This window comes from Cebus imitator, unplaced genomic scaffold, assembly GCF_001604975.1.
Source record: "Cebus imitator isolate Cc_AM_T3 unplaced genomic scaffold, Cebus_imitator-1.0 Scaffold93, whole genome shotgun sequence".
NCBI classification, from domain to species: domain Eukaryota; kingdom Metazoa; phylum Chordata; class Mammalia; order Primates; family Cebidae; genus Cebus; species Cebus imitator.
In genome coordinates, this window is record NW_016107408.1 from 3,398,281 (window position 1) to 3,422,476 (window position 24,196).

At 43.3% G+C, this 24,196-nt stretch overlaps 2 protein-coding genes across 13 annotated transcripts in view; one reads left to right on the top strand and one right to left on the bottom strand.

Moving 5' to 3' along the window:
* The window catches only part of FAM104A (family with sequence similarity 104 member A), a 23,556-nt gene extending 14,222 nt beyond the window's left edge, over positions 1–9,334 (bottom strand). For 2 of the 3 annotated variants that reach the window (XM_017535614.2, XM_037740994.1), the window contains exons 1-2: positions 9,031–9,334; positions 4,773–4,872 (exon numbers count right to left, since the gene is read on the bottom strand). In XM_017535614.2, the coding sequence (XP_017391103.1) occupies positions 4,773–4,872; positions 9,031–9,251 (321 nt within the window). In that variant the 5' untranslated portion in view covers positions 9,252–9,334. The remainder of the gene's footprint in view (positions 1–4,772; positions 4,873–9,030) is intronic. The other variant, XM_017535615.2, reaches the window with a different exon arrangement.
* CUNH17orf80 (chromosome unknown C17orf80 homolog) lies at positions 9,178–24,196 on the top strand. Of its 10 annotated transcripts, XR_005201423.1 has the most exons (7): positions 9,570–9,665; positions 10,225–10,326; positions 12,072–13,594; positions 17,841–17,948; positions 18,452–18,559; positions 19,889–19,998; positions 22,539–22,607. XR_005201423.1 is itself a non-coding variant. In XM_017535611.2 (6 exons), the coding sequence occupies exons 3-6, from the start codon at positions 12,079–12,081 to the stop codon at positions 22,637–22,639; spliced, it is 1,833 nt and encodes a 610-aa protein (XP_017391100.1). In that variant the 5' UTR covers positions 9,351–9,434; positions 10,225–10,326; positions 12,072–12,078; the 3' UTR covers positions 22,640–24,196. The 10 variants fall into 10 exon arrangements, 9 of the variants coding, with proteins under 9 accessions (XP_037596921.1, XP_017391100.1, XP_037596917.1 ...); XM_017535611.2 differs by lacking the exons at positions 9,570–9,665; positions 19,889–19,998 and adding an exon at positions 9,351–9,434 and having other exon boundaries at positions 22,539–24,196; XM_037740989.1 differs by lacking the exons at positions 9,570–9,665; positions 22,539–22,607 and adding an exon at positions 9,351–9,434 and having other exon boundaries at positions 19,889–20,060.

The following is a 24,196-nucleotide window of genomic DNA, read 5'->3' on the forward strand; positions in this document are numbered from 1 at the left end:
ATCTCTTGACCTCGTGATCCACCCGCCTCAGCCTCCCAAAGTGCTGGGATTACAGGCTTGAGCCACCGCGCCCGGCTACCTCAACTTATTTTTATTATTTTGCTATTTTTCTTGCTAGAAATCGAAAACTGCTTTATACCTAAGATCATATCATGGCATGCACTTGGAAAAAATATCTTCTAGATAAAAAGAAGAGGAAAATTATTCTTCTCTGTTCCTATGATTCAAGAGAAGACTAGGGCCAGGCTCAGTAGCTCACGCCTCCCAAAGCTCCCCAGCACTTTGGGAGGCTGAGGCGGGTGGATCACCTGAGGTCAGGAGTTCGAGACCAGCCTGGCCAACATGATGAAACCCCATCTCTACTAAAACTACAAAAATTAGCTGGAAAAGTTGGTGGGTGCCTATAATCCCAGCCACTCAGGAGGCGAGGCAGAAGAATTGTGTGAACCTGGGAGCTGGAGGTTGCAGTGAGCCGAGATCTCGTCACTGCACTCCAGCATGCTCTGTCTCAGAGAAAGAGAAAGAGAGAGAGAGAGAGAGAGAGAGAGAGAGAGAAGACTAGGTCCTAGATGCTCTTGGATATATTTAGCAAAGTCTCACAGAACCTCTGCTCTATCTTCTGAGACAGCACATACCATGGTCAGGAGCGAGCAGCCCAACAACCACGCCCTGGGGCTCCTCCCCTGCCTCTTACTAGCTGTGTTCTTTAGACAAGTGACTAGTTTTCTGTGTGCCAATTTTTCCATCTGAAAAGTGGAGATAATAATACCTACTGAGACAAATAAGCCATTTATGCACACGTTAACTTATGCACACGTAAAGTTTCTTTCTGTGTAGCTAATCTGGCAAATCAGTTCATATTCTTTAGCTTGACAGTATCTAGCAAAACGAGGCATACGCTGTCTCCATTGTACAGATAATTGTGATTTACCTGTGGCACAGTTTAATGGTTTAACAAATAAAACACCTCACATATTTCCCAGTACTTGCCATTACTATTGTATTTAAGAAAAAGGGTAACAAATAACTATCTTAAATCTTAGAATTAAAAAAAAAATCCTCACAAAGTTCAAGTTGTAATAAAAAGAATTGTTAATCAGCCAGGTTAACAAAAAAAGAGGTGAAGAAAAAGAATTCTGGCCAGGCCCAGTGGAGGAGGGTCAGAGGCCAGGAGTTCAAGACCAGCCTGGGCAACATAATGAGACTCTGTCTCTACAAAAAAGCAAAAAATTAGCCAGGTTTGGTGGCACACGCCTGTAATCCCAGCACCTCAGGAGGCTGAGGTGGGAAGATCATTTGAGCCCAGGCAGTTAAGGCTGGAGTGAACCGTGATCATTCCACTGTACTCAGCTTGGGTAACAGAAGGAGACCCTGTCAGAAAGAAAAGTAAAAAAGGAAGGAAGAAAGAAGGAAGGGAGGGAAAAAGGAAGAGAGAAGGGAAGGAAGGGAAGGAAAGGGAGGGAGGGAAGAGAGGGAAGGGAGGGAAAAGAGGGAAGAGAGAGAAAAGAGGGAAGTGGGGAGGGAGGGAGAGAGGGGGGAAGGAAGGAAGGAAGGAAGGAAGGAAGGAAGGAAGGAAGGAAGGAAGGAAATTCTAGCCACGAATGGTGGCTCATGTCTGTAATCCCGGCATTTTGAGGAGGCTGATGTGAGAGGATCACTTGAGTCCAGGAGTTCACGACCAGCCTGGGCAATATAGTGAGACATTGTTGTCTCTACAACAACAACAACAACAATCCTCAAAAAATTAACCCAGCGTGGTGGCATGTTCCAGCTACTTGGGAGGCTGAGGGGGGTGTATTGCTTGAGCCTGGGAGGTAGAGGTTGCAGTGAGCTGAGATCACGCCGCTGCACTCCAGCTTGGGTGACAGAGCTTACTCATTCAGGTGTTTCAGGAAAAACATAAGAAATGGTTTCTCTTACATAACTTACTTTCAAGGACACTGACCTCATGGCCCTACCTCAGAATTAAAAGAAAACATTTTCATTAGTAAACTTATTAATACAATATTTTACTGTCTAAATTATTTTTAAAAATATAATCTTTTATTTTCCCTTTTATATACAATCATCAAAAAGCAGCCAAATGCCCCTAAACTTCATTGTTTTGCTGCTACAAACATAATCATTAATTCCAATAGTGAAAACTTAATTATCTGGGGCTTAGCTTTCCATTTAAAAAAATTTTCCCTCTGCCTTTTGCTTCTCCAGCTCTCTCATCATTCGATTGTCCTTGTTACGTGTTAATACCACCACCAGGAAGCACAGCGAAGCACAGCCCAGCACAGCACAGCACAGCCCAGCACAGCCCCGCACAGCCCAACACAGCACAGCAGACTATTCTGGTCAATGTTCAGCACGCAAGGCTGAAACTAATGGTTGTTAACACCCCATTAGGTGATCTACCTGTGAGTTCAGACAGAAACTACCAGTAATGAACTTAAATTATAACGAAGACGAGTCCATCCTTCTTCTGATAATGATTACAGAGTGGCTCAGCAACTGAATTTCTTTGGACAAGTAAGGACAAGCTATAGAACCCAAGAGGCTGAGTAACAAGATGCCATTTTCTTCTGTGAGACCAATGCATAGATTTCAGAAAGAGAGTAAAGGTCATTTTGTACCAAAAAAACCCCCAAGAAATTAAAAAAAAAAAAAACTAACACTACAATATCCACCTTACTTAAGAGATCATAAAATTTTTTAGAAAGATGATAATTTCTTTCTTTTTTTTTAAACCAAGAGATAAAAGCAAGAAAAAGATGACAATTTCTATTGCTGTTCTCAGGCATCAAAACTGGCAGATACGGGAAAAAAATGTTAATACAGAGAATTAGACCTACCATACCCTGGACTGAAATGAAGATCATATAGCAGGACTTACATACAGACACAAGTAAAGAAGTACTGATGCCAACACCACGAAAGTCATCTTTGCACACTCGTTTAATGAATAGTCTTATAATTCAAAAGAATGGAAACTCAATTACTATTATAGGGTTTTATCATTAGATATTCACGGTAGCCTCTAATCTCATTTCCTTTCATCCCTGAGATTCTCCAACTATTACATTAAACAAAAGCAATTACCTTTTTGATAATCATTTTTTAAAAAGAAAAGAAAAAAGCAAATAGAAAAAAAAAAAAAANGATTCTCCAACTATTACATTAAACAAAAGCAATTACCTTTTTGATAATCATTTTTTAAAAAGAAAAGAAAAAAGCAAATAGAAAAAAAAAAAAAAAAAAGCGGGGGTTAAAATCCTAAAAAAAAAAAAAAAAAAAAAAAAAAAAAAAAAAATAAAAAAAAAAAAAAAAAAAAAAAAAAAAAAAAAAAAAAAAAATATATATATATATATATATACACACATACGTACATATACAATTTTTTTTTCCTAGACAAAGTCTTGCTCTGTTGCCTAGGCTGGAGTGCAGTGGCGCCATCTAGGCTCACCGCAACCTCCGCCTCCTGGGTTCAAGAGATTCTCCTGCCTCAGCGTCCTGAGTAGCTGGGATTACAGGTACGCACCACCACACCCAGCAAATATTTTGTGTTTTTAGTAGAGACAGGGTTTCACCATGTTGGCCAAGCTGGTCTCAAACTCCTGACCTCAGGATCTACCTGCCTCAGTCTCCCAAAGTGCTAGGATTACAGGCATAAGCCACTGCACCCGGCCAGAAAAATATTTAAGGAGGAAAAACAGGTATAGAAACTCAGGTCTCCACACAGAAGGATTCTACTCTGCACTTGCTCATTGTCTCTGAATGAATGTTGCCCCTTGGGGGAGCTACTTTCAATTGCTGGCAAAGAAAGACTGGATATAGGTCAAATCCTATTAGCAGGAACTAATTAAAGTACAAATTATTTGGGTGTGTAAGAATTCTGCCACAAGTGATGAGGCGAGGGCCAGGTTCTTTGTTGTTGACGCTTTTCTCTTAGTGTGACAACTGTTAAGGGTCAAAATCTTTAAGTGCGTAACTTAACAGCAGCATTCCTTTACATTGCTTCCCCTTCCCCAGCGTACAGCAGCCTTCCAATTGCACAGGAAAGTTATCCTCAGTCTGCACACTGAAGCACTCTTTCACGAAATCAAAAACCGTAAAAAAGTTCAGGAAAACCCAACTCTCCCTCCCCCTCACCACGGGAGCTCTTTTCAGAACAAAGTAACGAAAAGTAAAAACCCTGAAAAATGGGATTTTGCACACACATACCTTATATATTTTGCATGCTTAAAATTTCTCTTAAAAGGCATTTGAATCAAAGCAACAAAATATGTTTATCTTAAGGCCGGAGAGGCCGGACAGGCCGGACATGGGGGCTCATGCCTGTAATCCAAGCACTTTGGAGGCCAAGGCAGGCAGATCACCTGAGATTGGGAGTTCAAGATCAGCCTGACCAACATGGTGAAACCCCGTCTTTATTAAAAAAAAAAAAAAGGACGGACAATTAATGGTTTATAAACTATCAGAAAATAAGTTGGCTGCTGAAATACAAAACAGGGAGTTCAAACATAGGCTTTCAAAGGGCCACGAAATTTCTCACAAATACAGATTAGTGTGTCCATGAATGAGTATGTGCAGATATATACTGTTTTGCTGCGGAGAGGGTATACAGCTTCCTCAAAGAGGCCCTGGTTTAGAAAAAGCAAGGTTAAACAACTGTAATCAAGTAAGTCATTTTCAATTATTCTTTAAGTAAATTTAATTACACAGCAGATACCGGGTTATTTAACTCAAGCAGTGAAAACAACAGACTACGAGAGCACACCTCCTACCTCTGTGTCCCAGGAATCCTGAAAGACAGGGTTTCTGCTACTCCGTTTGGTCTGGGGGGGAAGATGGTTGTCTTCTTCATTGCCATTCCTTCTCCTTTTCCTGAAATTAGATCACAAGGAGAAAAAAAAATCCAAATAACTGATGTTTTGGACACTTGAATTGCAAACCATGACAACACATAAATCTGCCCTCTCGCCTGAGAAAATATAATTCGCCAGATGATATCCCAATAGGTTATAAGCTGGAAGTACACCATCACTGGACACTAAGTGCAAAAATGCAAGATAACAGCAGTAAGGTCAAGCTTAAATCAGTAAAACTCACTTCTAAAAAGAAGCTTAACAATTTTAAATGTCTGTTGGGACTAAAATAAGAACAGGAAGAGGTTAATGACTAAGCTTTCAACCTCTACCTAATGAAGGTTTTCTTCTTTCTGCACTCCCCGAAATTACAATTCCGAGTTACCTAATTGTACTCCCTTCCATGTGACAACATTTGAAATACTGTGTTGTGGCTGCCTTTGCCTATTTGCCCTGAAAACCTTTATAAAGGCACCTCCTGGTCACATTAACCTGATCATTCCGGCAACAGTAGCTAGTATTATGATATAACAATGACTTCACTAGATTGTTACTAAGCATGAGCTGCTTAAAATGTCCAGGTTTAAAGAAAAATCACACGTTTCTTAGGCACATTCAGGAGGGACCAAATTTGCATGTACTCTACGCAAGAATTATGTGCTGTCAAAAAGATTTCTGAACCCATTAGAAAACAGAAATAAAGGAGGTATAATTTTAAATCAAATTGCCTAGAACTGTACTGTCAAGTATGGTAGCCACTAGACACATATGGTTATTTACATTGAAATTAACCTAAAATTAACCATCCAGTTCCTAGGTCACAGCAGCCCTGTTTGTAGTGCTCAGTGGCCACGTGTAGCTCGTGGCTACTGCGCTGACCAGCACAGATAAAGGACATGCCCATCACTGCAGAACGTTCTCCTGAGCAGCACAGGCTAGAGGTCTGTATGTACACAGCAGCATCTATTATAAAACCCTTAGAGTTTTCACTCTCTATAGTTAAGAGACAAAAGGCTAGTATGGACATACAGTTTTTGGAAAGCATTTAAATTTGGAGGATATACTGTCTTCTATATAATTACATACTTTCTATGTGAGTAGGGTGGCTTACAGCGGCAGGCCTTTAGGTTTTGAGTTGAGGTCTGAATATTGGAGAAACTAAATGACCATCCTGTACTCTGTACTCTGCAACATTCTGAATAGGTCTAACTTTAATAATGAGTATGGATCCCAGCTTAAGTTTGGAATAATAAAGAGTGAGTGTGTGGTTCTGATAAAGCTTCAGCCGTCCTGCAGTGGGCTACATAATTTACCTCATTCTAAGACATCATTTCTGCTCCCTACCTTTTTCTTAGATCAGATCTTAGCTGCACATTACTTTGAAGTAATTGGAGGTTAAAAAAAAATAGATGAATATCAGGTTTTAATAATCATTAAATGGATGTACTTTTATCATACATTTGAACCAAGAAACTGCTAATTTCATCCTAATATGATCAGAGAGTTTTCATGGGAGCGTTCTACAGAGGCAAAGCAATGACTGCTGGGAGGCCAGTTGACACCCAAAGAGAAACTCATTTGAGTAAGCAGCAGCTGCTGGCCCCCAAACACTCACTTTATCAGCATGCCGACAGCTGATTGGGCTTTGGGCTGCTGAGTCACTCTAACCAAACTTATGAGCCTGATCAAAATTTGCCATCTCCTCATTTATAATGGAGGATAGATCTTCCCAGAGACAAGACTATGACAAGGAGGTTGCATGGCAGAAGCAGGGTAAGAACAAAAAAGAAGAGCTGGTTTTGTGGATTTCAACTAATTTCTGGGAGAGCCACAGGAACTATCCCTACCTCGTAAGTTATTTGATCTCTCAAGGTACCAGAATAATCTCTTCAGCCTGTTGGTGGCCTTCTCCTTTCGATGCTACCAGATTAAGAACGAGTCCTACCCGTTCTTCGTTTGCCTTTTTCTAGGTTCTTAGCAGATCTCATTCTTGAAACATTCTTTTCAATAATGGTGTCAACAACTGGCAAGATCACAGCTTCATGCTCAACCCTATCGGTTCAATCAATCAGATTTCAGTTTTTGGCATTAATGCCACAGACCAGATTATAATTTTAGCAGGTACCCCTAATGGTTATATTCTCCCCTAACCATCTAGATGCAAATTACGGGTTAGCAACTGTTAGTTCTAAAGATGGTTGATTCCATCACATTGCATTATTTGATTTCTCTCCAACCTTCCTGTCTTCTCCTAAAGACTGGGCATAGAAGTAATCTTAAGATGGAAACTAGTAGTTTTCAAACTTTATTTTAAAAAGCAGTAGAACTCGTTTTTTTCTTACTGTAAAAAGTACTCTCTACATAAAGAGATAAAGGATCTGTTAAAGTAGGGACTCCCAGTTGGGTGAGGTGGCTCACGCCCATAATCCCAGCACTTAGGGAGGCTGAGGTGGGTAGGTCCCTTGAGCCCAGGAGTTCAAGATAGCCTGGGCAATATGGGGAATCCCATCTCTACAAAAAATACAAAGATTAGCTGGGTGTGGTAGCTCACACTGTGGTCCAGCTACTCAGAACGCTGAAGTGTGAAGATCCCCTGAGCCTGGGGAGGCTGAGGCTGCAGTGAGGCATGACTGGGCCACTACTCCATCCTGGTCGACAGAGTAAGATTCTGTCAATCAATCAGTCAATCAATCAACCAATCAATAAATAAGCAGGGACTCCCTCACCACACATCTACCTCTCTGTGGCTATCCAATCTACTGTAGGACAGCCTGAAAAACCACAATATTTTTTTTATTTTTTGTGACTGAGTTTCGTTCTTATTACCCAGGCTGGAGTGCAGTGGTACAATCTCAGCTCACTGCAACCTCTGCCTTCTGGATTGAAGCGATTCTCCGGTCTCAGCCTCCCAAGGAGCTGGGATTACAGGTCCGCCACCACACCCGCCTAATTTTTGTGTTTTTAGTAGAGATGGGGTTTCACCGTGTTGACCAGGCTGGTCTTGAACTCCTGACCTCGTGATCCACCCGCCTTGGCCTCCCAAAGTGCTAGAATTACAGGCGTGAGCCACTGCACCCGGCCCCTCAGGATACTTTTCAGAACTTCAATCCCATGAAATAACTATTTCAGAGAAGGATCCTTGTGGAAAGACCATAACATGAAGAGCCGATGAAAACATGAAGCATGAAAAGATCCAGCAGCAGTCTACCAAGGCAATCCTATGATCCATCTTTATTCACTTAAACCCGAGACCACTATGGAATAAAGGAAGGAAAAGCGAACCTGTAGGACCCGTGTAAATCAAATGATCTCTCTAAATCCATTTCTTCATTCGGAAAAATGAGCGTGTTTGGACTTCATTCTGAGGTAACCCTTCCCAACTTTCTCCTCCACATATTCTTGCAGAGGAAATTAAAAACTTGAAAAAAAAACCAAGAAATCCCAACTTAGTCCGTACTCTAGAAGTACATGTCAAGCACAGAACCTCTAAATTAAGACCCGGCTCCCGAGGCCAGCCAGGCTCCCTTGGGAAAGTAGCGAGTGCATCGCGATGAAATCCTACCTCCCGCCTTCGGAGTCAAACGGCCCCGCATCCAAACAGTTTAGAATCCCGCCTGTTTTAAATGCTACAGTCCAGAGAGGCTGCACAACCCACCTTGGGCATCTGCCCTTCTGTGTTCACAACCGTCCGGAACCCAAGTTATTCGGTCTAACCTAATCCCTCCCTGCCGAGGAGTTAAGCCCAACCTTTCTTTCTGACCTTGGGGAGCCGGCAGCTCCCCGCCCGGTGCCCTCCCAAAAGCCTTAGGGGGCTCCCCCTCCAAGATCAGACGTTTCTCCCATCCCCCCACTCTCCTAAATATAGGACAGGGAAGCTTTAGGGCCACCATCCCTCTTCCGGGACCGATCACTTTTCGTTCCAAATAGGGAAAGATGGAGGTGGGGGAGACGGAAGGGCGGGAGACCTGGACCCCCGAGAGTCACCTTCCAGCTACCCACAGGAACCAAGCATCCGATCACTCGAGCATCCCTCTCCCCTCCTCCCCCGGCCCGCAGTGAGCCCCACAGGGAGCCCCGCCGGGTCCACCCTTACTCCGACCCCCGTTTAGCGCAGCCCCTCAGCTCCATCTCCCAGATCCTCAGGCAACGAGTGGAAAGGGGGTCCCTACCCTCTCACCTGGGACGGAGGCGCTCGCTCATGGCAGCTGGCGGAGGGAAGATACGCGGCGCCGCTCCGCGAGAAGAGGGAACAGAGGGGGTTGTGTTTCGGCGGCCGCCACGCCCACCCCCTCGGGCCTTGGCTCTCGCAGCCGCTCGGGTGGACGCAGCCGGTGGTGAGTACCCCTCAGTCGGACCTGTACCACCGCTACTTCCGGCGTCTGCTCCGCGCCCCCCCATGTCGCCGCCGCCGTGGTACCGCCCTCTCGCGGCTGCGCAGTGGCGCGATCCCAGCCGCGCCGACCGGTAACCCCGCCCACGGGAAGAGGCGGGCTCGGAGCGGGAGGAGCGACTCGGAGCATCTGGGAGAAAGGACCTCTCTGAGGGTGGCCGAAGCGTTCGCCTGTTCACAGCCAACGGAGGGTAGGGTATAAAAGTCAAGCCAGGTTTCAAATAAATTAAATTATGTCATAATAATATCACACAAGTATTTGAGTTGAATTCATGTGAGGTAATATGTTTTTAAAAATAGGGGGGCCCATTAGGCAGTGGTGCAGATGGCCTGACGCGGGGCTCTGGCCGGGGGTTGGGCAGGCGCTGGGGGGATACCCTGGGGGGCTTGTCGTCCGGGCCACCGCTTTCAGGTCTTCCGAGGTGAGGCCTGTTCTCTGCGGTGGGCTTCCAAGGGTGGGGTTGCCTTCCGCGGCCCACGTTCTAAGACTGGGGGAAACTGTCCTGAGCGGAGAAGGGAGGGCATAGGGTGCCGGGCGAGGGTATCGGGTATTGGGTGCTGGGGCCGGCGGAAGGTCTTCCCGAAACCGCAGGAGGGACCCTGAACCCCTCAGTGGGGTTGCAGGAACGCCGGCCCCTGACCCAGGAGCTGCCGGGCCGACCCCATGCACTCCGCTAGGCAGAATCGAAACCGCTTTCTGGGAAAGGAAGAGTGCGGGGAGGTGGGCAGGCTGGTAGCGCGGCGGGAGGAGGGAAAAGCGGCTGGAGAGCGCTGGAAGTGAGGGTGAGGATGAAAGGAACCGTGAGGATTAAAGGAACCAGGAGGTCCTCCTTGAGCCCGGAGGCTGGCGGGGGGGCGGAGGGGGCGCGCGGGTCTTAACTCTTGTTTTCCGGACCCTGTGTTTGTATTTGGTTCGGTACTTTGCCGCATTTACTCACTGTGCGTGCTGCCGAGTCACCTGTCTGATCGTGTCTTACACAGGCAGACATTCACGTTTCATTCCGCCACACCCGGGAACGGTGATCCGGAAGCATGGGCATCCGGGAGAAGTACTCGCAAAACTAGCCTCCTAGAAGAGCTCGGGTAAGAAAACAGACACCCACGTGTAGACGTTACCGTGAGAACGTACAGAGATCTTTCAAGTAGGATTGAGTGTGAGGTGGATTAGAGGCAGAAACGTCTAGCAGGTGTCAAGCCTTTCTAACCTTGTTAGCCAAAGGTCCATGGACTGGCTTCATTTTTGTATAGTTTTGTAAACAAACGGTCTATGGCTTTCATCGTGTTGTCGATGTGTACCTCCAAAGAATGATGGCTCACGCCTGTAATCCCAACATTTTGGGAGGCTGAGGCGGGTGGATCACTTGAGATCAGAAGTTCGAGACCAGCCTGACCAACATGGTGAAACCCCATCTCTACTAAAAATACTAAAATTAGCCGGGCGTAGTGGCATGCATCTGTAATCCCAGCTCTTCGGAAGGCTGAGGCAGGAGAACCACTTGAACCGGGGAAGCAGAGGTTTCAGTGAGCCGAGATCGTGCCACTGCGCTCCAGCCTGAGCGACAAAGCAAGACTCCATCTCAAACAAACAAACAACAAAGTAAGAATGATTACTGTAATCTGTTGACAGACAACAGTTTCGTTTTGAATGACTTTGTACAGGATAAGATGGCTCTGTTGCTTTAATAAATGCATTGGTCAGGATTGGGTGTATTTTGGAAGTGGTTTCAGTGTTTCAGTCACCCTTTTTAATCTCTTTGGTGGTCAGAAGATATTATCAGTTGTAGTACTGAATAATATTTAAACATTTGTATCTAGAGAAATAATTCATTCAACAAATATTGTATGTCAGCTCAGTGCTAGGTTTTTACATACAGCTGTGCACAGGATATGTTTCTTGCCCTCTGGAAGTTTACAGAGAGAATAAGAAATATAGAAAGGAAATAACTTTCAACTAAACTTTGGAATTAAACATTTTCTTTCTGGACTCTTAACAGAAAGATACATATGTAATGGTATGTTTTTTAAAAATTTTTACATGGTATGTATTTAACAAAGATGTCAAACTAAACAAATTTGCCAACAATCTATTGTACTATAACTATGAAAAATAGGACTGTGTCCTTACCATGTATATATTTGTGCATTATACATACATTTTATATGTCTTTGTGTATATATGCATATTACTAATTAAATGTTAGTAGAATTTCATTTGTCATTCTTAGATTGTGGGAGTTCTCATATTTTCTTTTTACACCCCAGTGAATCTTCCATATATCACTTTGAAAACCTCTGCTGTAATCGGTAATCTTTGGCCGGGCGCAGTGACTCACGCCTGTAATCCCAGCACTTTGGGAGGCTGAGGTAGACAGATTGTTGGAACTCAGGAGTTTGAGATCAGCCTGGGCAACATGGCCCTGTCTCTACTAAAATACAGAACATTAGCTACATGTGGTGGCATGCCCCTGTAGTCTCAGCTACTTGGGAGGCTGAGGCAAGAGAATTGCTTAAACCTAGGAGGTGGAGGTTGTAGTGAGCTGAGATTGTGCCACCGCACTCCAGCTTGGGTGACAGAGCAAGACTCTTGTCATCAAAATAAATAAATTCCTGGAATGAGTTTTTTATTCTTTACCATTCTGTCCTTGAATAATGTATTTAGGGGTCTTAAAACAATTTTTCATACTCATGTAATGTCTAGTTGACTTCTGTAACCTTAAGTAGCAAACATCTAGCTTGTTCCAAATGAATTTAAAAGATCCAACGCATAAGTAAAATATTAATATTTACAAACTATGTGCTCCTCATAATCTGACATTTACCTTTTTCAGGAATAGGATGAGTGATAATCCATCCAGAATGGAAGTGTGCCCTTATTGTAAGAAGCCATTTAAACGATTAAAATCCCACTTGCCATACTGTAAGATGATAGGACCAACCATACCTACTGAACAAAAAGTTTATCAGTCCAAGCCTACTTCACTCCCACATGCTAAAAAAATGAAAGGGCCAATCAAAGTTGCTGTAATTAAAGCTAAAGGGAAAGAGTTAGAGAAAGAGAATGAAGAAAGAAATTCTAAGTTGATGATGGACAAACCAGAACAGACAGTGAAGTCCTTTCCACTACCTGTTGTTGGTTTGGGAAGAGCAACTACAGAGGCAGATAAAGACGGCAAGAATCCAACCCAACCATCCTTCAAAATGCCAAAAAATGCTAAGCCGAAGACTGCTTTCCAAGAAGAAACCAAGGCTCAGTTTTATGCAGCAGAGAACACCTCTCCTAAAAGACAACTTGCAACAGATCTGCCTGAATCAGGAGAAAGTCAATGTCATCCTTCAGAAGCTGGAGCATCTTTACTGGTTGGCTCAATAGAACCTTCTTTGTCAAATCAAGATAGAAAATATTCCTCAACTATACCTAATCATATACAAACTACCTCTTGTGATCTGCTATTGGACAAAATTGATCCCCAAAGACAGGAACTTCTAGTAAAATTACTAGACGGGCCCACTGAGGATTGTCATAGTTCTCCGAAGAACGTCAGTGATGGGGTTAAAAGGGTAAGAACATCATTGTCAAGCAATAAGAGAGATTCCAAAGGCAGGGATCACCTCTCAGGAGTCCCTGCTGATGTTCGAGTCACTGAGACTCCAGAAAAGAACACAGAATCACTCATTTTAAGCCTTAAAATGAGCTCATTAGGTAAAATCCAAGTCATGGAGAACCAAGAGAAAGGACTTACGCTTGGAGCAGAGATGTGTGGGAGCAAAAAAAATGCAGAGAAAAGTGTGTCCGCAACAGAAAAGCAGGAATGGACTGCCTTAAGCCATGGCTCTGAGAACTTCAGCACCAAGGATTCAGCCACAGGAAAGAAGTCTCAAGGTGAAGGACCACATTTCAGTTTGTTCATTCCAAGGGAGACAACTTACGAGTTTCATTCTGTATCACAGCCAAGTGGTCAAAGTCTTGCTTCTCTAGCTACAAAATTTCTTCAAGAAGAGAAAGCAGAAGCCTGGAGTCATAATCATGTTCCTGGTGTCAAGGCATTAATGGAGAGTCCTGAGGGACAGGTGTCTCTGGAGCCCAAATCAGTCCGTCAGTTCCAAGCATCACGCACTGGGTGCCAGAGCCCTTTACATTCAACCGAGCATCACACTCCTCAGAGTCCCTTCACCAATCATGCTGCAGCTGCTGGCAGGAAGCCCCTTCCTAGCTGCATGGGGCTGGAGTGGTTTCCAGAGCTCTATCCTGGTTACCTTGGACTGGGGGTGTTGCCAGGGAAGCCTCAGTATTGGAATGCAGTGTCCCAGAAGCCACAACTTACCAGTCCACAGGGGAAAACACTCTCACAAGGTAAACAAGCTTATTTTCAAGGGCCATCTGTCCCATCCAAAATGCTATCTCTACCATTTGAATTTATAAGGGTCAAAATACTAACATTTTCAATCATTTAGCTTACTTTCATCTAGGCATGCCAGTGGACTGCACATAAAATTGTCCTGAAAGAGGCTGGGTGCAGTGGCTGATTCCTGTAATCTAAGCACTTTGGTCAGGAGGCTAAAGGCGGGGAATCACCTGAGCCCGGGGAAGTCAGGGCTGCAGTGAGCCATGTATATGTCACTTCACTGTAGCCTGGGCGATGGGAGTGAGACCCTGTCTTAAAAAAAAATGTCTTAAAAACATTACTTCTTGCTTTAGGGGTCAGTAGTCGTGGTTTATCCCTCTGTTTCTCTCCCCCAAGTATTGAAAGTTGCACTAGTTGAACGTTGCACTAGTTTGCAGTAGGCTGGTGATACTGAAAGCAGTTGAAAGAATAGAATAAGCACTGTGTTCAGAATCCAGTCAGGACCAGGTTGTACAAGAAATAGGTTCTAGGTTTATGGGCAATTTCAACATCTAGGCATTTAGAGTAGCAAAGAATGATGCAGGTAAAACTAGCCGAGTAAGAGGGCAGGCAAGGCAGGTAAGTGGAGGTGGAGGCTCAGGAAAACATTTTGCAAATGATCTCATAGTCACTGAACCTCTATTTGCCTGGTCTCAAAATGGATGTGTACTAAGAGCAGAGCATTGCTAGTCCAAAGCTACTTTTTTTTTTTTTGAAATGGAGTCTCGTTCTGTTACCAGGATAGAGTGCAGTGGTGTGATCTCGGCTCACTGCAACCTCCGCCTCCTGGGTTCAAGTGATTCTCCTGTCTCAGCTTCCCCAGTAGATGGGACTACAGGCACACGCCACCACACCCAGCTAATTTTTGTATTTTTAGTAGAGACAGGGTCTCACCATGTTGGCCAGGATGGTCTCGATCTCTTGACCTTGTGATCTACCCACCTCAACCTCCCAAAGTGTTGGGATTATAGGTGTGAGCCACTGCACCCTCCCCAAAGCTACATTTTCTTTAACTGCCTTCTATAAGCAGGCCTAATGTCTAAACCTTTTTGTACAAACTTGTAGTCACAAAGTCAAGCCCCTTCTCTATAATAAACACATTTAATCATATTAACATTTGTGTTGCTTTGTGGTTTTCAGCGTGCCTTTTTATTTATTTTTTGAGATGGAGTCTCACTTTGTCACCCAGACTGGAGTATAGTGGCATGATCTTGACTCACTGCTACCTCCACCTCCCGGGTTCAAGCAGTTCTCCTGCCTCAGCCTCCCGAGTAGCTGACATTACAGGCATGCACCACCACACCCGTCTAATTTTTATGTTTTTTAATAGAGACGGGGTTTCATCATGTTGGTCAGGCTGGTCTCGAATTCCTGACCTCAGGTGATTCACTCGCCTCGCCCTCCCAAAGTGCTGGGATTATAGATCTGAGCCACTGTGCCCGGCATGTATTTTTTTTATTTTGGCCACACAACTCTGAGAGGTGGGCAGAATGAATTTATCCCTATTTTGCAGATGATGAAACAGGCACAAAGCGAATAAGTCATTTGTCCAAGTTCGTGTTGCCAATACACAGTAGAGCTGCAAAGAGAACCTAGTTTCCTGAGGCCTAGTTTAATCCTGTCCACTAAATTGTGTTGTAGAAAATACACCATAACTAAAACCACGTTGTTATAGTGCCACACTTTTCTGTGTGTTTTTCAATTGCAAATGCACACACTCGCTCCATGATAAATCACTCTAGCAAGTTGAAGGACTTTTGTAGTTTCTGTACTATCTTTTTAGTGCTTAGGAGTGTCCTTGATAAGCACTTTCCATTTTAGAGGGAAAAAGGGAGGGACCTGACGTTTGACTATCATTATGCTACATGCATTACATTATCTCATTTAATCCTCGTAACAGCTCTGAGGTGACACCACTGTCCCGCCCTGTTATTCCTCATGAGGAATCTGAGCTTCAGACATCTTAAGTGACTTGCCCATATCTGTGCAGTAAGTGACGGAATCAGGATTCAAATCCAGGCTCATCTGACTCTACTAATTATCCTAGGCAGTAAACCTCAAGAGTTTAAAGACCACCGATAGAAGTCAATACCTTGTTTGCCATGTTACCGATCCATTTCACTGTTAGGTTCGAAGAATATAGTAATAAGATACAGTAACTTAAAATAGTAAATTAGCAACATTATGAGATAGAATGTAGGCGGGGAAATACAAGTTTTTTCTTCAGTAAGTTCCTTCCAAATAGTGGTGAGAAACTATTTTATTTCCTTTTATTGCTTATAGTCTGTAACTAATAAATGCTGTGCTTAGTTCAGTACTTCTATATCAGATGGTAAATTAGGTATAATCATCATAGGGCCTCTACTTTTGAAAAATTATTGAAGTTGGATCCGGGATCAGTATTCAGACTCTGATGTTACCACCAAACGAACAGAAGATACCAGAGGAGAGAGACCCTAGGATCGTGTCAAGCCCTGATCCCTCCTTTGGCCAAGGACTTCAAGGCCACATCAGTCTACAGGGATTAAAAGGTAGTGCTGGCCGGGCGCGGTGGCTCACGCCTGTAATCCCAGCACTTCAGGAGGCCGAGGCAGGTGGATCACGAGGTCAGGAGTTCGAGACCAGCCTGGCCAACATAGTGAAATCCCATCTCTACTAAAAATACAAAAATTAGCCAGGTGTGTTGGCACGAGCCTGTAATCCCAGCTACTGGGGAGGCTGAGGCAAGAGAATCACTTGAACCCGGGAGGTGGCAGTTGCAGTGAGCTGAGACCATGCCATTGCACTTCAGCCTGGGTGACAAGAATGAGACTATGTCTAAAAAAAAAAAAGAAGGTAATGCCATTGGCTCCTGAAAAGCTTTGTAATTTCACCAGGTAATGGCTATCCAAAGGCTGCAAATTAGAGTTGAGTTTTACTGGAATCTGCACAAGAGAATAGGCTATATACCCTTTCTCACTCAGGCAAGACCTTTGATAAGTCATTTGCTCTTCTCAGGAAGCCAGCTCCTTTGATACGGAAAGGCAGGGCCAGTGAGCTAACAGTGACTGAATTAACTGTTAGCTTAATCAGGACAGGCCAGTAGGCTCACCCGATTAGAGAAAGCAGGGCAAGGCATCTTTTTCCTCAAATTTTTTCCAAGATGAATGGACTTTTTTTTAAAGGGACTAACCTTCACCTTGCAAAAGAATTATCTTCTGTCCAATTTCCTGGAAGCCAACATAATTCTTTTCATTGTTCTTTAACATCTTTAACATCCACAGCAATGGTTACTATACCTGCTAAACCTGTTAATCGGTGTTTAATTTATTGTTTATCCTGACTAACAAAACCAAGACTAGAGAACTGCCAGTCGTAGAGATTACCTAGCATTAAACACAGAGAAAGCCATGTGCAGGAGAAACGTGATAAGGCGATTAAGCCCTCTTTTCTGGTTCTGCTTAAGTTATGCATGTACTGAACATATATAGGAAATGATGCTGGCCAGTAATAGCGATAGGGTAATAGAACAGGCATGTTGACTGTGGACAAGTTGCAGTCATTTATTATAGTAGAAAGTCATGCTTTTGGCTAAAACGTTTAGCCGGTCCTAGAAGATGTGAAAGAGGCCAGGCGCAGTGGCTCACGCCTGTAATCCCAACACTTTGGGAGGCTGGGGCGGGAAGATCACATGAGGTCAGGAGTTCGAAACCAGCCTGGCCAACATGGTGAAACCGTGTCTCTACTAAAAATACAAAAATTAGCTTGGTGTGATAGCACATGCCTGTAATCCCAGCTACTCGGGAGGCTGAGGCAGGAAAATTGTTTGAACCTAGGAGGCGGAGGTTGCACTCTGAGCTGAGATCAAGCCACTGCACTCCACCCTGGGCAACAGCGAGACTCTGTCTCCAAAAAAAAATAAATAAATAAATGATGTAAAAGACCCACTTCATGAAGCACATGCACATGAATCACCGGGCCAGGGTACTCATCAGACTAAAAATAAGTAGAGGTCCTGATTTTCAGGGGATTTCCCTTGGCCTTTTGAAAAACCCTTTTCAACCTGGAATTGATTTGACTTTCAACACTTAGCTGCAGTTCAAAGCAGAAATCTTTAATGCACCTGTTTAGAATATGCTTTTCCTGAGGCTTAGCCCTGGAACCTTTGGCACTGGATGTTGGGGAAGGGGGTACACTTTGGTAAACAATGACAGTGACTTCTGTTTGGGACCGTAGTTTCTTTGTTGGAAAGAAGCTCGACTCATATGAGGAATTTGGAACCCCCTACCGGACTTACAACCTTCAGTTTCTCTCTAATGAGGTTCTTGGGAGCTGTACAAAAAGGTGAGGCTGGAGTTTGACTGTTGCATTCTGTTGCTGGTTCCAGGCAGTTGGAAAAGTTTCCCTTTAGGCTGTTATAGCAAGGTTCAAGAGGAGAAGAAAAAGATGTTTAAATGTCTGTTTTCATTTTGGAGTTTGACATAACTGAAAGCACCGAAATTAATAACAACTACCATGTGTTCCAAAGCTTGTATTTTTTAATACCTACCCCCAGCTTTCCCTTGCCCACATCGATTGCGCCTCCTCCCAAAGCCAGGACTCTAAACGTCAAGTTAACCTCCTCCCACTAAAGATTTTAGCCAAGCTCCTAAAACAAGAGTAACTAATTTGAATCTAGTCACGTTACGGTTCCTTGATGTTAGTTAGCTGTTATGTGTTTAAAATATGTGTGTGTAAATTCTCTGAATTACAGTTCCATCACCCAAGCTAACTGGGAAAACTTGAATGACTCGCGGATCTGACCCTAGTTCCGGTCGCTGTAACAAGCCATGTTTCCTTCTGAACAGGCTGGATCAGGTGCAACACCACCATAAGGAAGAGTGGAGTGGGCAGCATCACGATGCTCTTCACTGGGTACTTCATCCTGTGTTGTAGCTGGAGTTTCAGGCGTCTGAGTAAGCCTTTCTATATTTCCAGCCTAAATAACAGGTCCCGTTCCATTAATGAGGACTTCTGAGGGATTCTCTGAATTGCTTTTCCTTTTACAGTTTTGCAGTATCTGACATGCCCTGGCGAATGAGCTATTACCTGGGGACTCTGGGGTTTTATTAGAGGTTTGGTTGTAACAGCCTGTATAAGATTTAATTAGAATTTACATAATTGCCCTTGTCCTCTGTTTCATCTTGTCACTTATTTGTCTTGTTTTTTTCTTCCTTATAGCTGCTAGGGTTTTTTCTGGCTTTTTTTTTTTTTTTGAGACAATATCACTCTTATCGCCCAGACTGGAGTACAGTGGCACGATCTCAGCTCACTGCAACCTCCACCTCCCAGATTCAAGTGATTTCTCCTGCCTCGGCTTCCCAAGTAGCTGGGATTACAGACATGCACCACCACGCCCGGCTAATTTTGTATTTTTAGTAGAGATGGGGTTTCTCCATGTTGGTCAGGCTGGTCTTGAAATCCTGACCTCAGGTGACCCACCTGTCTCAGCCTCCCAAAGGGCTGGGATTTGCGCAATCAAAAACCAGTATTTTGGGGCTGGGCTTGGTGGCTCACACCTATAATCCCAGCACTTTGGGAGGTCAAGGTGGGCAGATTACCTGAGGTCAAGAGTTTAAGACCAGCCTGGCCAACGCGGTGAAACCCTGTCTGTACTCAAAATATAAAAATTAGCTGGGCATGGTGGTGGGCATCTGTGATCCCAGGTACTCGGGAGGCTGAGGCAGGAGAATTGCTTGAACCCAGGAGGTGGAGGTTACAGTAAGCTGAGATCGCACCACTGCACTCTAGCCTGGGTGACAAGAGTGAAACTCTACCTCCAAAAAAAAAAAAAAAAAAATCAAAATCTGATTCTAATTGGGATTTGATGAAATTGGTGCCTAGTGAGTAGCAGGTAGGTCCGACAGCAGGAACAGGGCCGCAGCACACTCCTGCATGCTGGCTGGGATGGCCTCACCGCCATCCCCTGTACCAGACACCTGGCCATGGGTGAGGAAGAGAAATCCCTTTCTGATCATCCTGCATAAATGGAGAGGCCCAAAACCAAGAGTCATTTCTCCACAGAGAAAAGAGGTTTTACCAATCTGATAGGGATTGTTTGATACCTGGCATGCATGAGTGAATAGAGACTGCAGAAAGTGAAACCAGCTTCTCACTGTGCATAATACTCTATTTCCAGGCTTATAAAACAAAAATAGCACAGAATGATCTGTAGAGGCAAGAGATAGCAGCAGTCATTGGAAGTGGCCTCTTGGATCCTTACATTTGTCTCTGTTTATCCAAAGAGCTGCTGCGCTGGCGTAAGTAGTGTTGACCTGGACATCACTTAAAGCTCTGGAACAGCAAAGGGCGCACGGTGGAGACGACTGCACTACATACTTAACAATTGAAAAACGTGTGATATTTGGGACAGGGAGAGGGAGTGAGAAAAAATAAAATTATTGGAATCTAAAACAACGATATAGGAAGTAAATGTATTATTAACGTAGACAGATCTGGTTCTATCTGGATGTTCTTGGCTTGCTGTCAAGAGCAACTGAGAATTAGAGAAAACTAGTTTTGTTTAATCTTAAAGTTATATTCAAGGAGATGTGAAGATGACAAAGTTCATCATTAAAACTGAGAAGTTATTCCTCAATAAAAGCTAGTATCTCATTACCATTCATCTGTATGAGATACCAGACTTCTACCTACATGTTGATACAGGAAAGTTATCTGAATTGGCAGAAAATGAGCCCACATCAGGCCCTTCCCCTTAGATTCTTTGGGGCCCTTAACCAGATCTTGGTAGGTATGAGAAACACAACAGCTAAGGATGGGCATTTGAGCTGTAGGTAAGCCTGTGAAAAACCTTACAATATGTTTTAAGCTGATTTTTAAAATAACACACTAAATACAATGTTAAATCACATTTTATACATCTTAATTGAGTATAGTAGTGAACAGGTGGTTAATTTATCATCTCTTCCTGGAAGCTTTTAAGAATCCTACCCCATCCCTTCTCAAGAGTTTCTGTGCATTACTGAGAAATTCCTCTCAGTTTGTTAGGGTTATTTTGGCCGGTGGATTTTCAGTGTCTCTTCATCTCATCAAACTATTCAGTGTCCAATTTTTTAAATATATATATATTTCTCTCTATATATATATATACATATTTTATATATATATAATATATATAGAGAGAGTGAGTTGTGTTTCTCACACCTACCAAGATCTGGTCAGGGGCCCCAAAGAATCTAAGGGGAAGGTCCTGATGTGGGCTCATTTTCTGCCAAATATATATATATAATTTTTTTTTTTTTTTTTTTTTTTTTTTTTTTTTTTTTTTTTTTTTTTTTTTTTTTTTTTTTTTTTTTTTTTTTTTTTTTTTTTGAGATGGAGTTTCACTCGTTACCCAGGCTGGAGTGCAGTGGCACAATCTTGGCTCACCGCAACCTCTGCCTCCTGGGTTCAAGCAACTCTGTCACCTCAGCCTCCCAAGTAGCTGAGGTTACAGGCACACACCACAACACCAGGCTAATTTTGTATTTTTAGTATAAACGGGGTTTCTCCATGTTGGTCAGGCTGGTCTCAAACTCCTGACCTCAGGTGATCCACCATCCAAAGTGCTGGGATTACACGTGTGAGCCCTGCACCTGGCCTTCAGTGTCTAATTTTTTGATTTTTGCTTTGGCCTATAGAGAGGATACTTACAGGTAGAAAGAGCTTTGAGGAAATTTAGGCAGCATCAATGGATAAGTGTTTCCCCAACCTCCTTTCTAATGTAGAGGGTTAGTTATATGTCACACACACACCCCGTCTCAGCCTTGCTGGTAGTATGCTCATGCCAAAATACATGCAGTCAGTTCCTCTTATGTCCCAGCTCTCTTAAAACTATGGGAACGCCAGGGGCAGTGGTTCACAACTGTAATCCCAGCACTTTGGGAGGCCAAGGTGGGCAGATCACTTGAGCCCAGGAGTTTAAGACCGGCCTGTGCAACATGGTGAAACCCATCTCTACCAAAAAAAAAAAAAAAAAGTAAAACATAGCCGAGCTTAGTGGCACATGCCTGTAGCCCCAGCTACTCAGGAGGCTGAGGCAGGAGAATCACTTGAGCCCAGGAGGTGGAGGCTGCAGTGAGCTGAGATTGTGCCATTGTATTCCAGCCTGGGTGATGGAAATGAAACCTTGTCTCAAAAATCTCCAAAACTACAGGAAAGCCAGGGTGCTGTTACATGCCAGCATGTGTTGACTTGTATGTTGTGTGTCTCTCAAAGCTGGAATGCTGGATCTACTATTTACCTACCTTTTCTTTTTTCCTATTTTTATTAAGAAGTGCACAGTGACACATTTTTTTTTAAATTAAGTACTTACCTTTTCTATTCCCAAACCCTTCCTCCTTTCCATCCCTAGTGGGAGTAATGTAATTCTGCAACAAATTCTCATAGTTAAGGAAAAGGTATTCAGCAATATATCCCTGTATTCTAGAATTTCCCGTAAGGAAAAAAAGTTATAATTGAGGGAGAGAATTCTATATTCAGTTATTTTAATATTACTAAGAACTTCATTTGAACCTAGAACAGTCTTCCCTGCCGACAGAGCTTTGTGCCCATTCTGCGAATGCTCTTTAGGAGAGATACTTGACAATTTTCTCCACACGTTCCCATGTGTCCTTACTCAAGACCAGAAACTCTGGAGGTGAGAAGGTAGAGAAGAATGACCTTCAGCAATATCCTCCCCAGTCTGCCCAGTTCCCTGGAGCAGGGGCAGCCGACCACCGTGGCCCACAGAACAAAGCCAGCCCACTGCCTTGCCTTTGTACAAAAGAACAAGCCCTGCTCATTTGGTTAGGTGGAGTCCATGGCTGTTTCACCCTACAACAGCAAAGTCGAGTAGTTGCAACAGAAGCCATATGCCCTGAAAAGCTGAAAATATTTACTATCTGGCCTTTACAGAAAAACTGTGCCAACCCCTGCCCTGGAAGAGTACGGCACCTCCGTGTGTTGGCGTGGCGAAGACGACTGGGGAGCGCCGCTCAAAAACATGTTTGGATTAGGAAGCGCGTTTAAGTAGGAGAAGCTTTTCGTGACTTGTCTCTAGTGCCTTTGTGCCCGGCGTTGCCCACTGAATTCACGTGACACCGAAGTGTAGTGTTAGCATAAAGGGATAGCTTGTCAGACATCGGGTTTTTATCAAGAACTTTTGTTATCACTGCTATAAACTAGTATCACTTGTCATAATCAGAATGCTAAAACATAATGAAAAAGTTGAACTTAGTCACAGTATTTTATATCCCTGAAAATAAATTCCTTAATGAGAATAGAACTATTTAATGATCCATCAGTCCTAAAAAGATATCTGCCTCATATTGCTAAGTTTAAGACAAAGGTGAGATCCTGTATTAATCATTGGTAAGTGCCAAGAATTCTAACTCACATACAGTAGGAAACAAAAACTCTCAACTGACTTTGAATTACATACTGAGAATCCACAAATAAAGTAGTGTGAGTAACTTTCAAGGAGCCATAGGAAACATCTCCACATTCTGGAGTTACTGGAAATGTTGACCAAGTAATGCAGGGAAAGGCTTCTCTCTGCTCATTGCTGCCATCTAGGTTGGGAAAATAATCGAAGATGTTTTATCAAATCCTTCAAGAATCTCTCACAATGTTCAGAATAGTTAAAGAGCATTGTCAAGGTAAACTATAGCCACTTGATTCTTTTCTGAGATTTAGATCTAAACAAAGCCAGCATGATCAGGGAGTATACCTCACAGCTCTAGTGTGCAATACTGATGTAAACTTGCCTTGTGAAGATACGTGTTTCATTCATACATGCAAAATTCCTGCAAGTTCATTTGCACAGCCAGTTCCAATCACATATGTGATCACCAGATTAAAAGCTTCATCCAGAAAGACAAGATTCTTCAAAACGAATAGTGGACAAGACTGCTGCCTGCAGAATCCGGTGCGCCTCAGGTGTGAGGTGGGATGACTGCTCATCTCTTAACAGAGCCAAAGAATTAAAAGAATACCTCTAACACGACTTACCATTTTAAACAGCCTTAGAAGTTCCATCTGTTAATATCATGCTGCATGAGGACGGGGTAAAATTCATGTTCTGTCCTGTCCATGGCATTGGTGAGAGCCCCCTAGGTAAGCAGCAATGCTTCGATCTTGCTTCCAGGCAGCAGCTTGAGTTCCCAAGTCTTCCTGCAAGGTGTATGAAAATGCAGCATGAGAATCTGTACATGTAATCCATATTCATCTTCCCATCCATCACACAGAAGAGGCGTGGTGATACCCAGTCTCCTCCATGCTTAAGACATATTTGAAGGTTCTGTTGTTAAAAGCTGGAAATATTTGTGGGCATACCTGAACACCCCAGCTGTAACTCACACGTGGTGTATGTAAGTGGATTAACATTGAGGCTGCCTAGTTTAATCCTGAATAATAGTATCTGAAAGACTGCGTTTATTTGGGAATGTGTAGTTTTTCTAATACACATTAAAATTTAGCTATTAAAAATCATTTTGTTTTATTAGCAGACATTTATAGGGAACCTACATACTATTACCACCACTCTTCATAATAAAAATATTTGTAAAATATAA

Excerpts from the sequence above, each read along its gene's own strand:
- CUNH17orf80 (XM_017535611.2), top strand. The coding sequence starts at position 12,079 with ATGAGTGATAATCCATCCAGAATGGAAGTGTGCCCTTATTGTAAGAAG. Across the intron at positions 13,595-17,840 it reads GGGGAAAACACTCTCACAAG|TTTCTTTGTTGGAAAGAAGC; the intron begins GTAAACAAGCTT and ends TTGGGACCGTAG. Across the intron at positions 17,949-18,451 it reads CTTGGGAGCTGTACAAAAAG|GCTGGATCAGGTGCAACACC; the intron begins GTGAGGCTGGAG and ends CCTTCTGAACAG.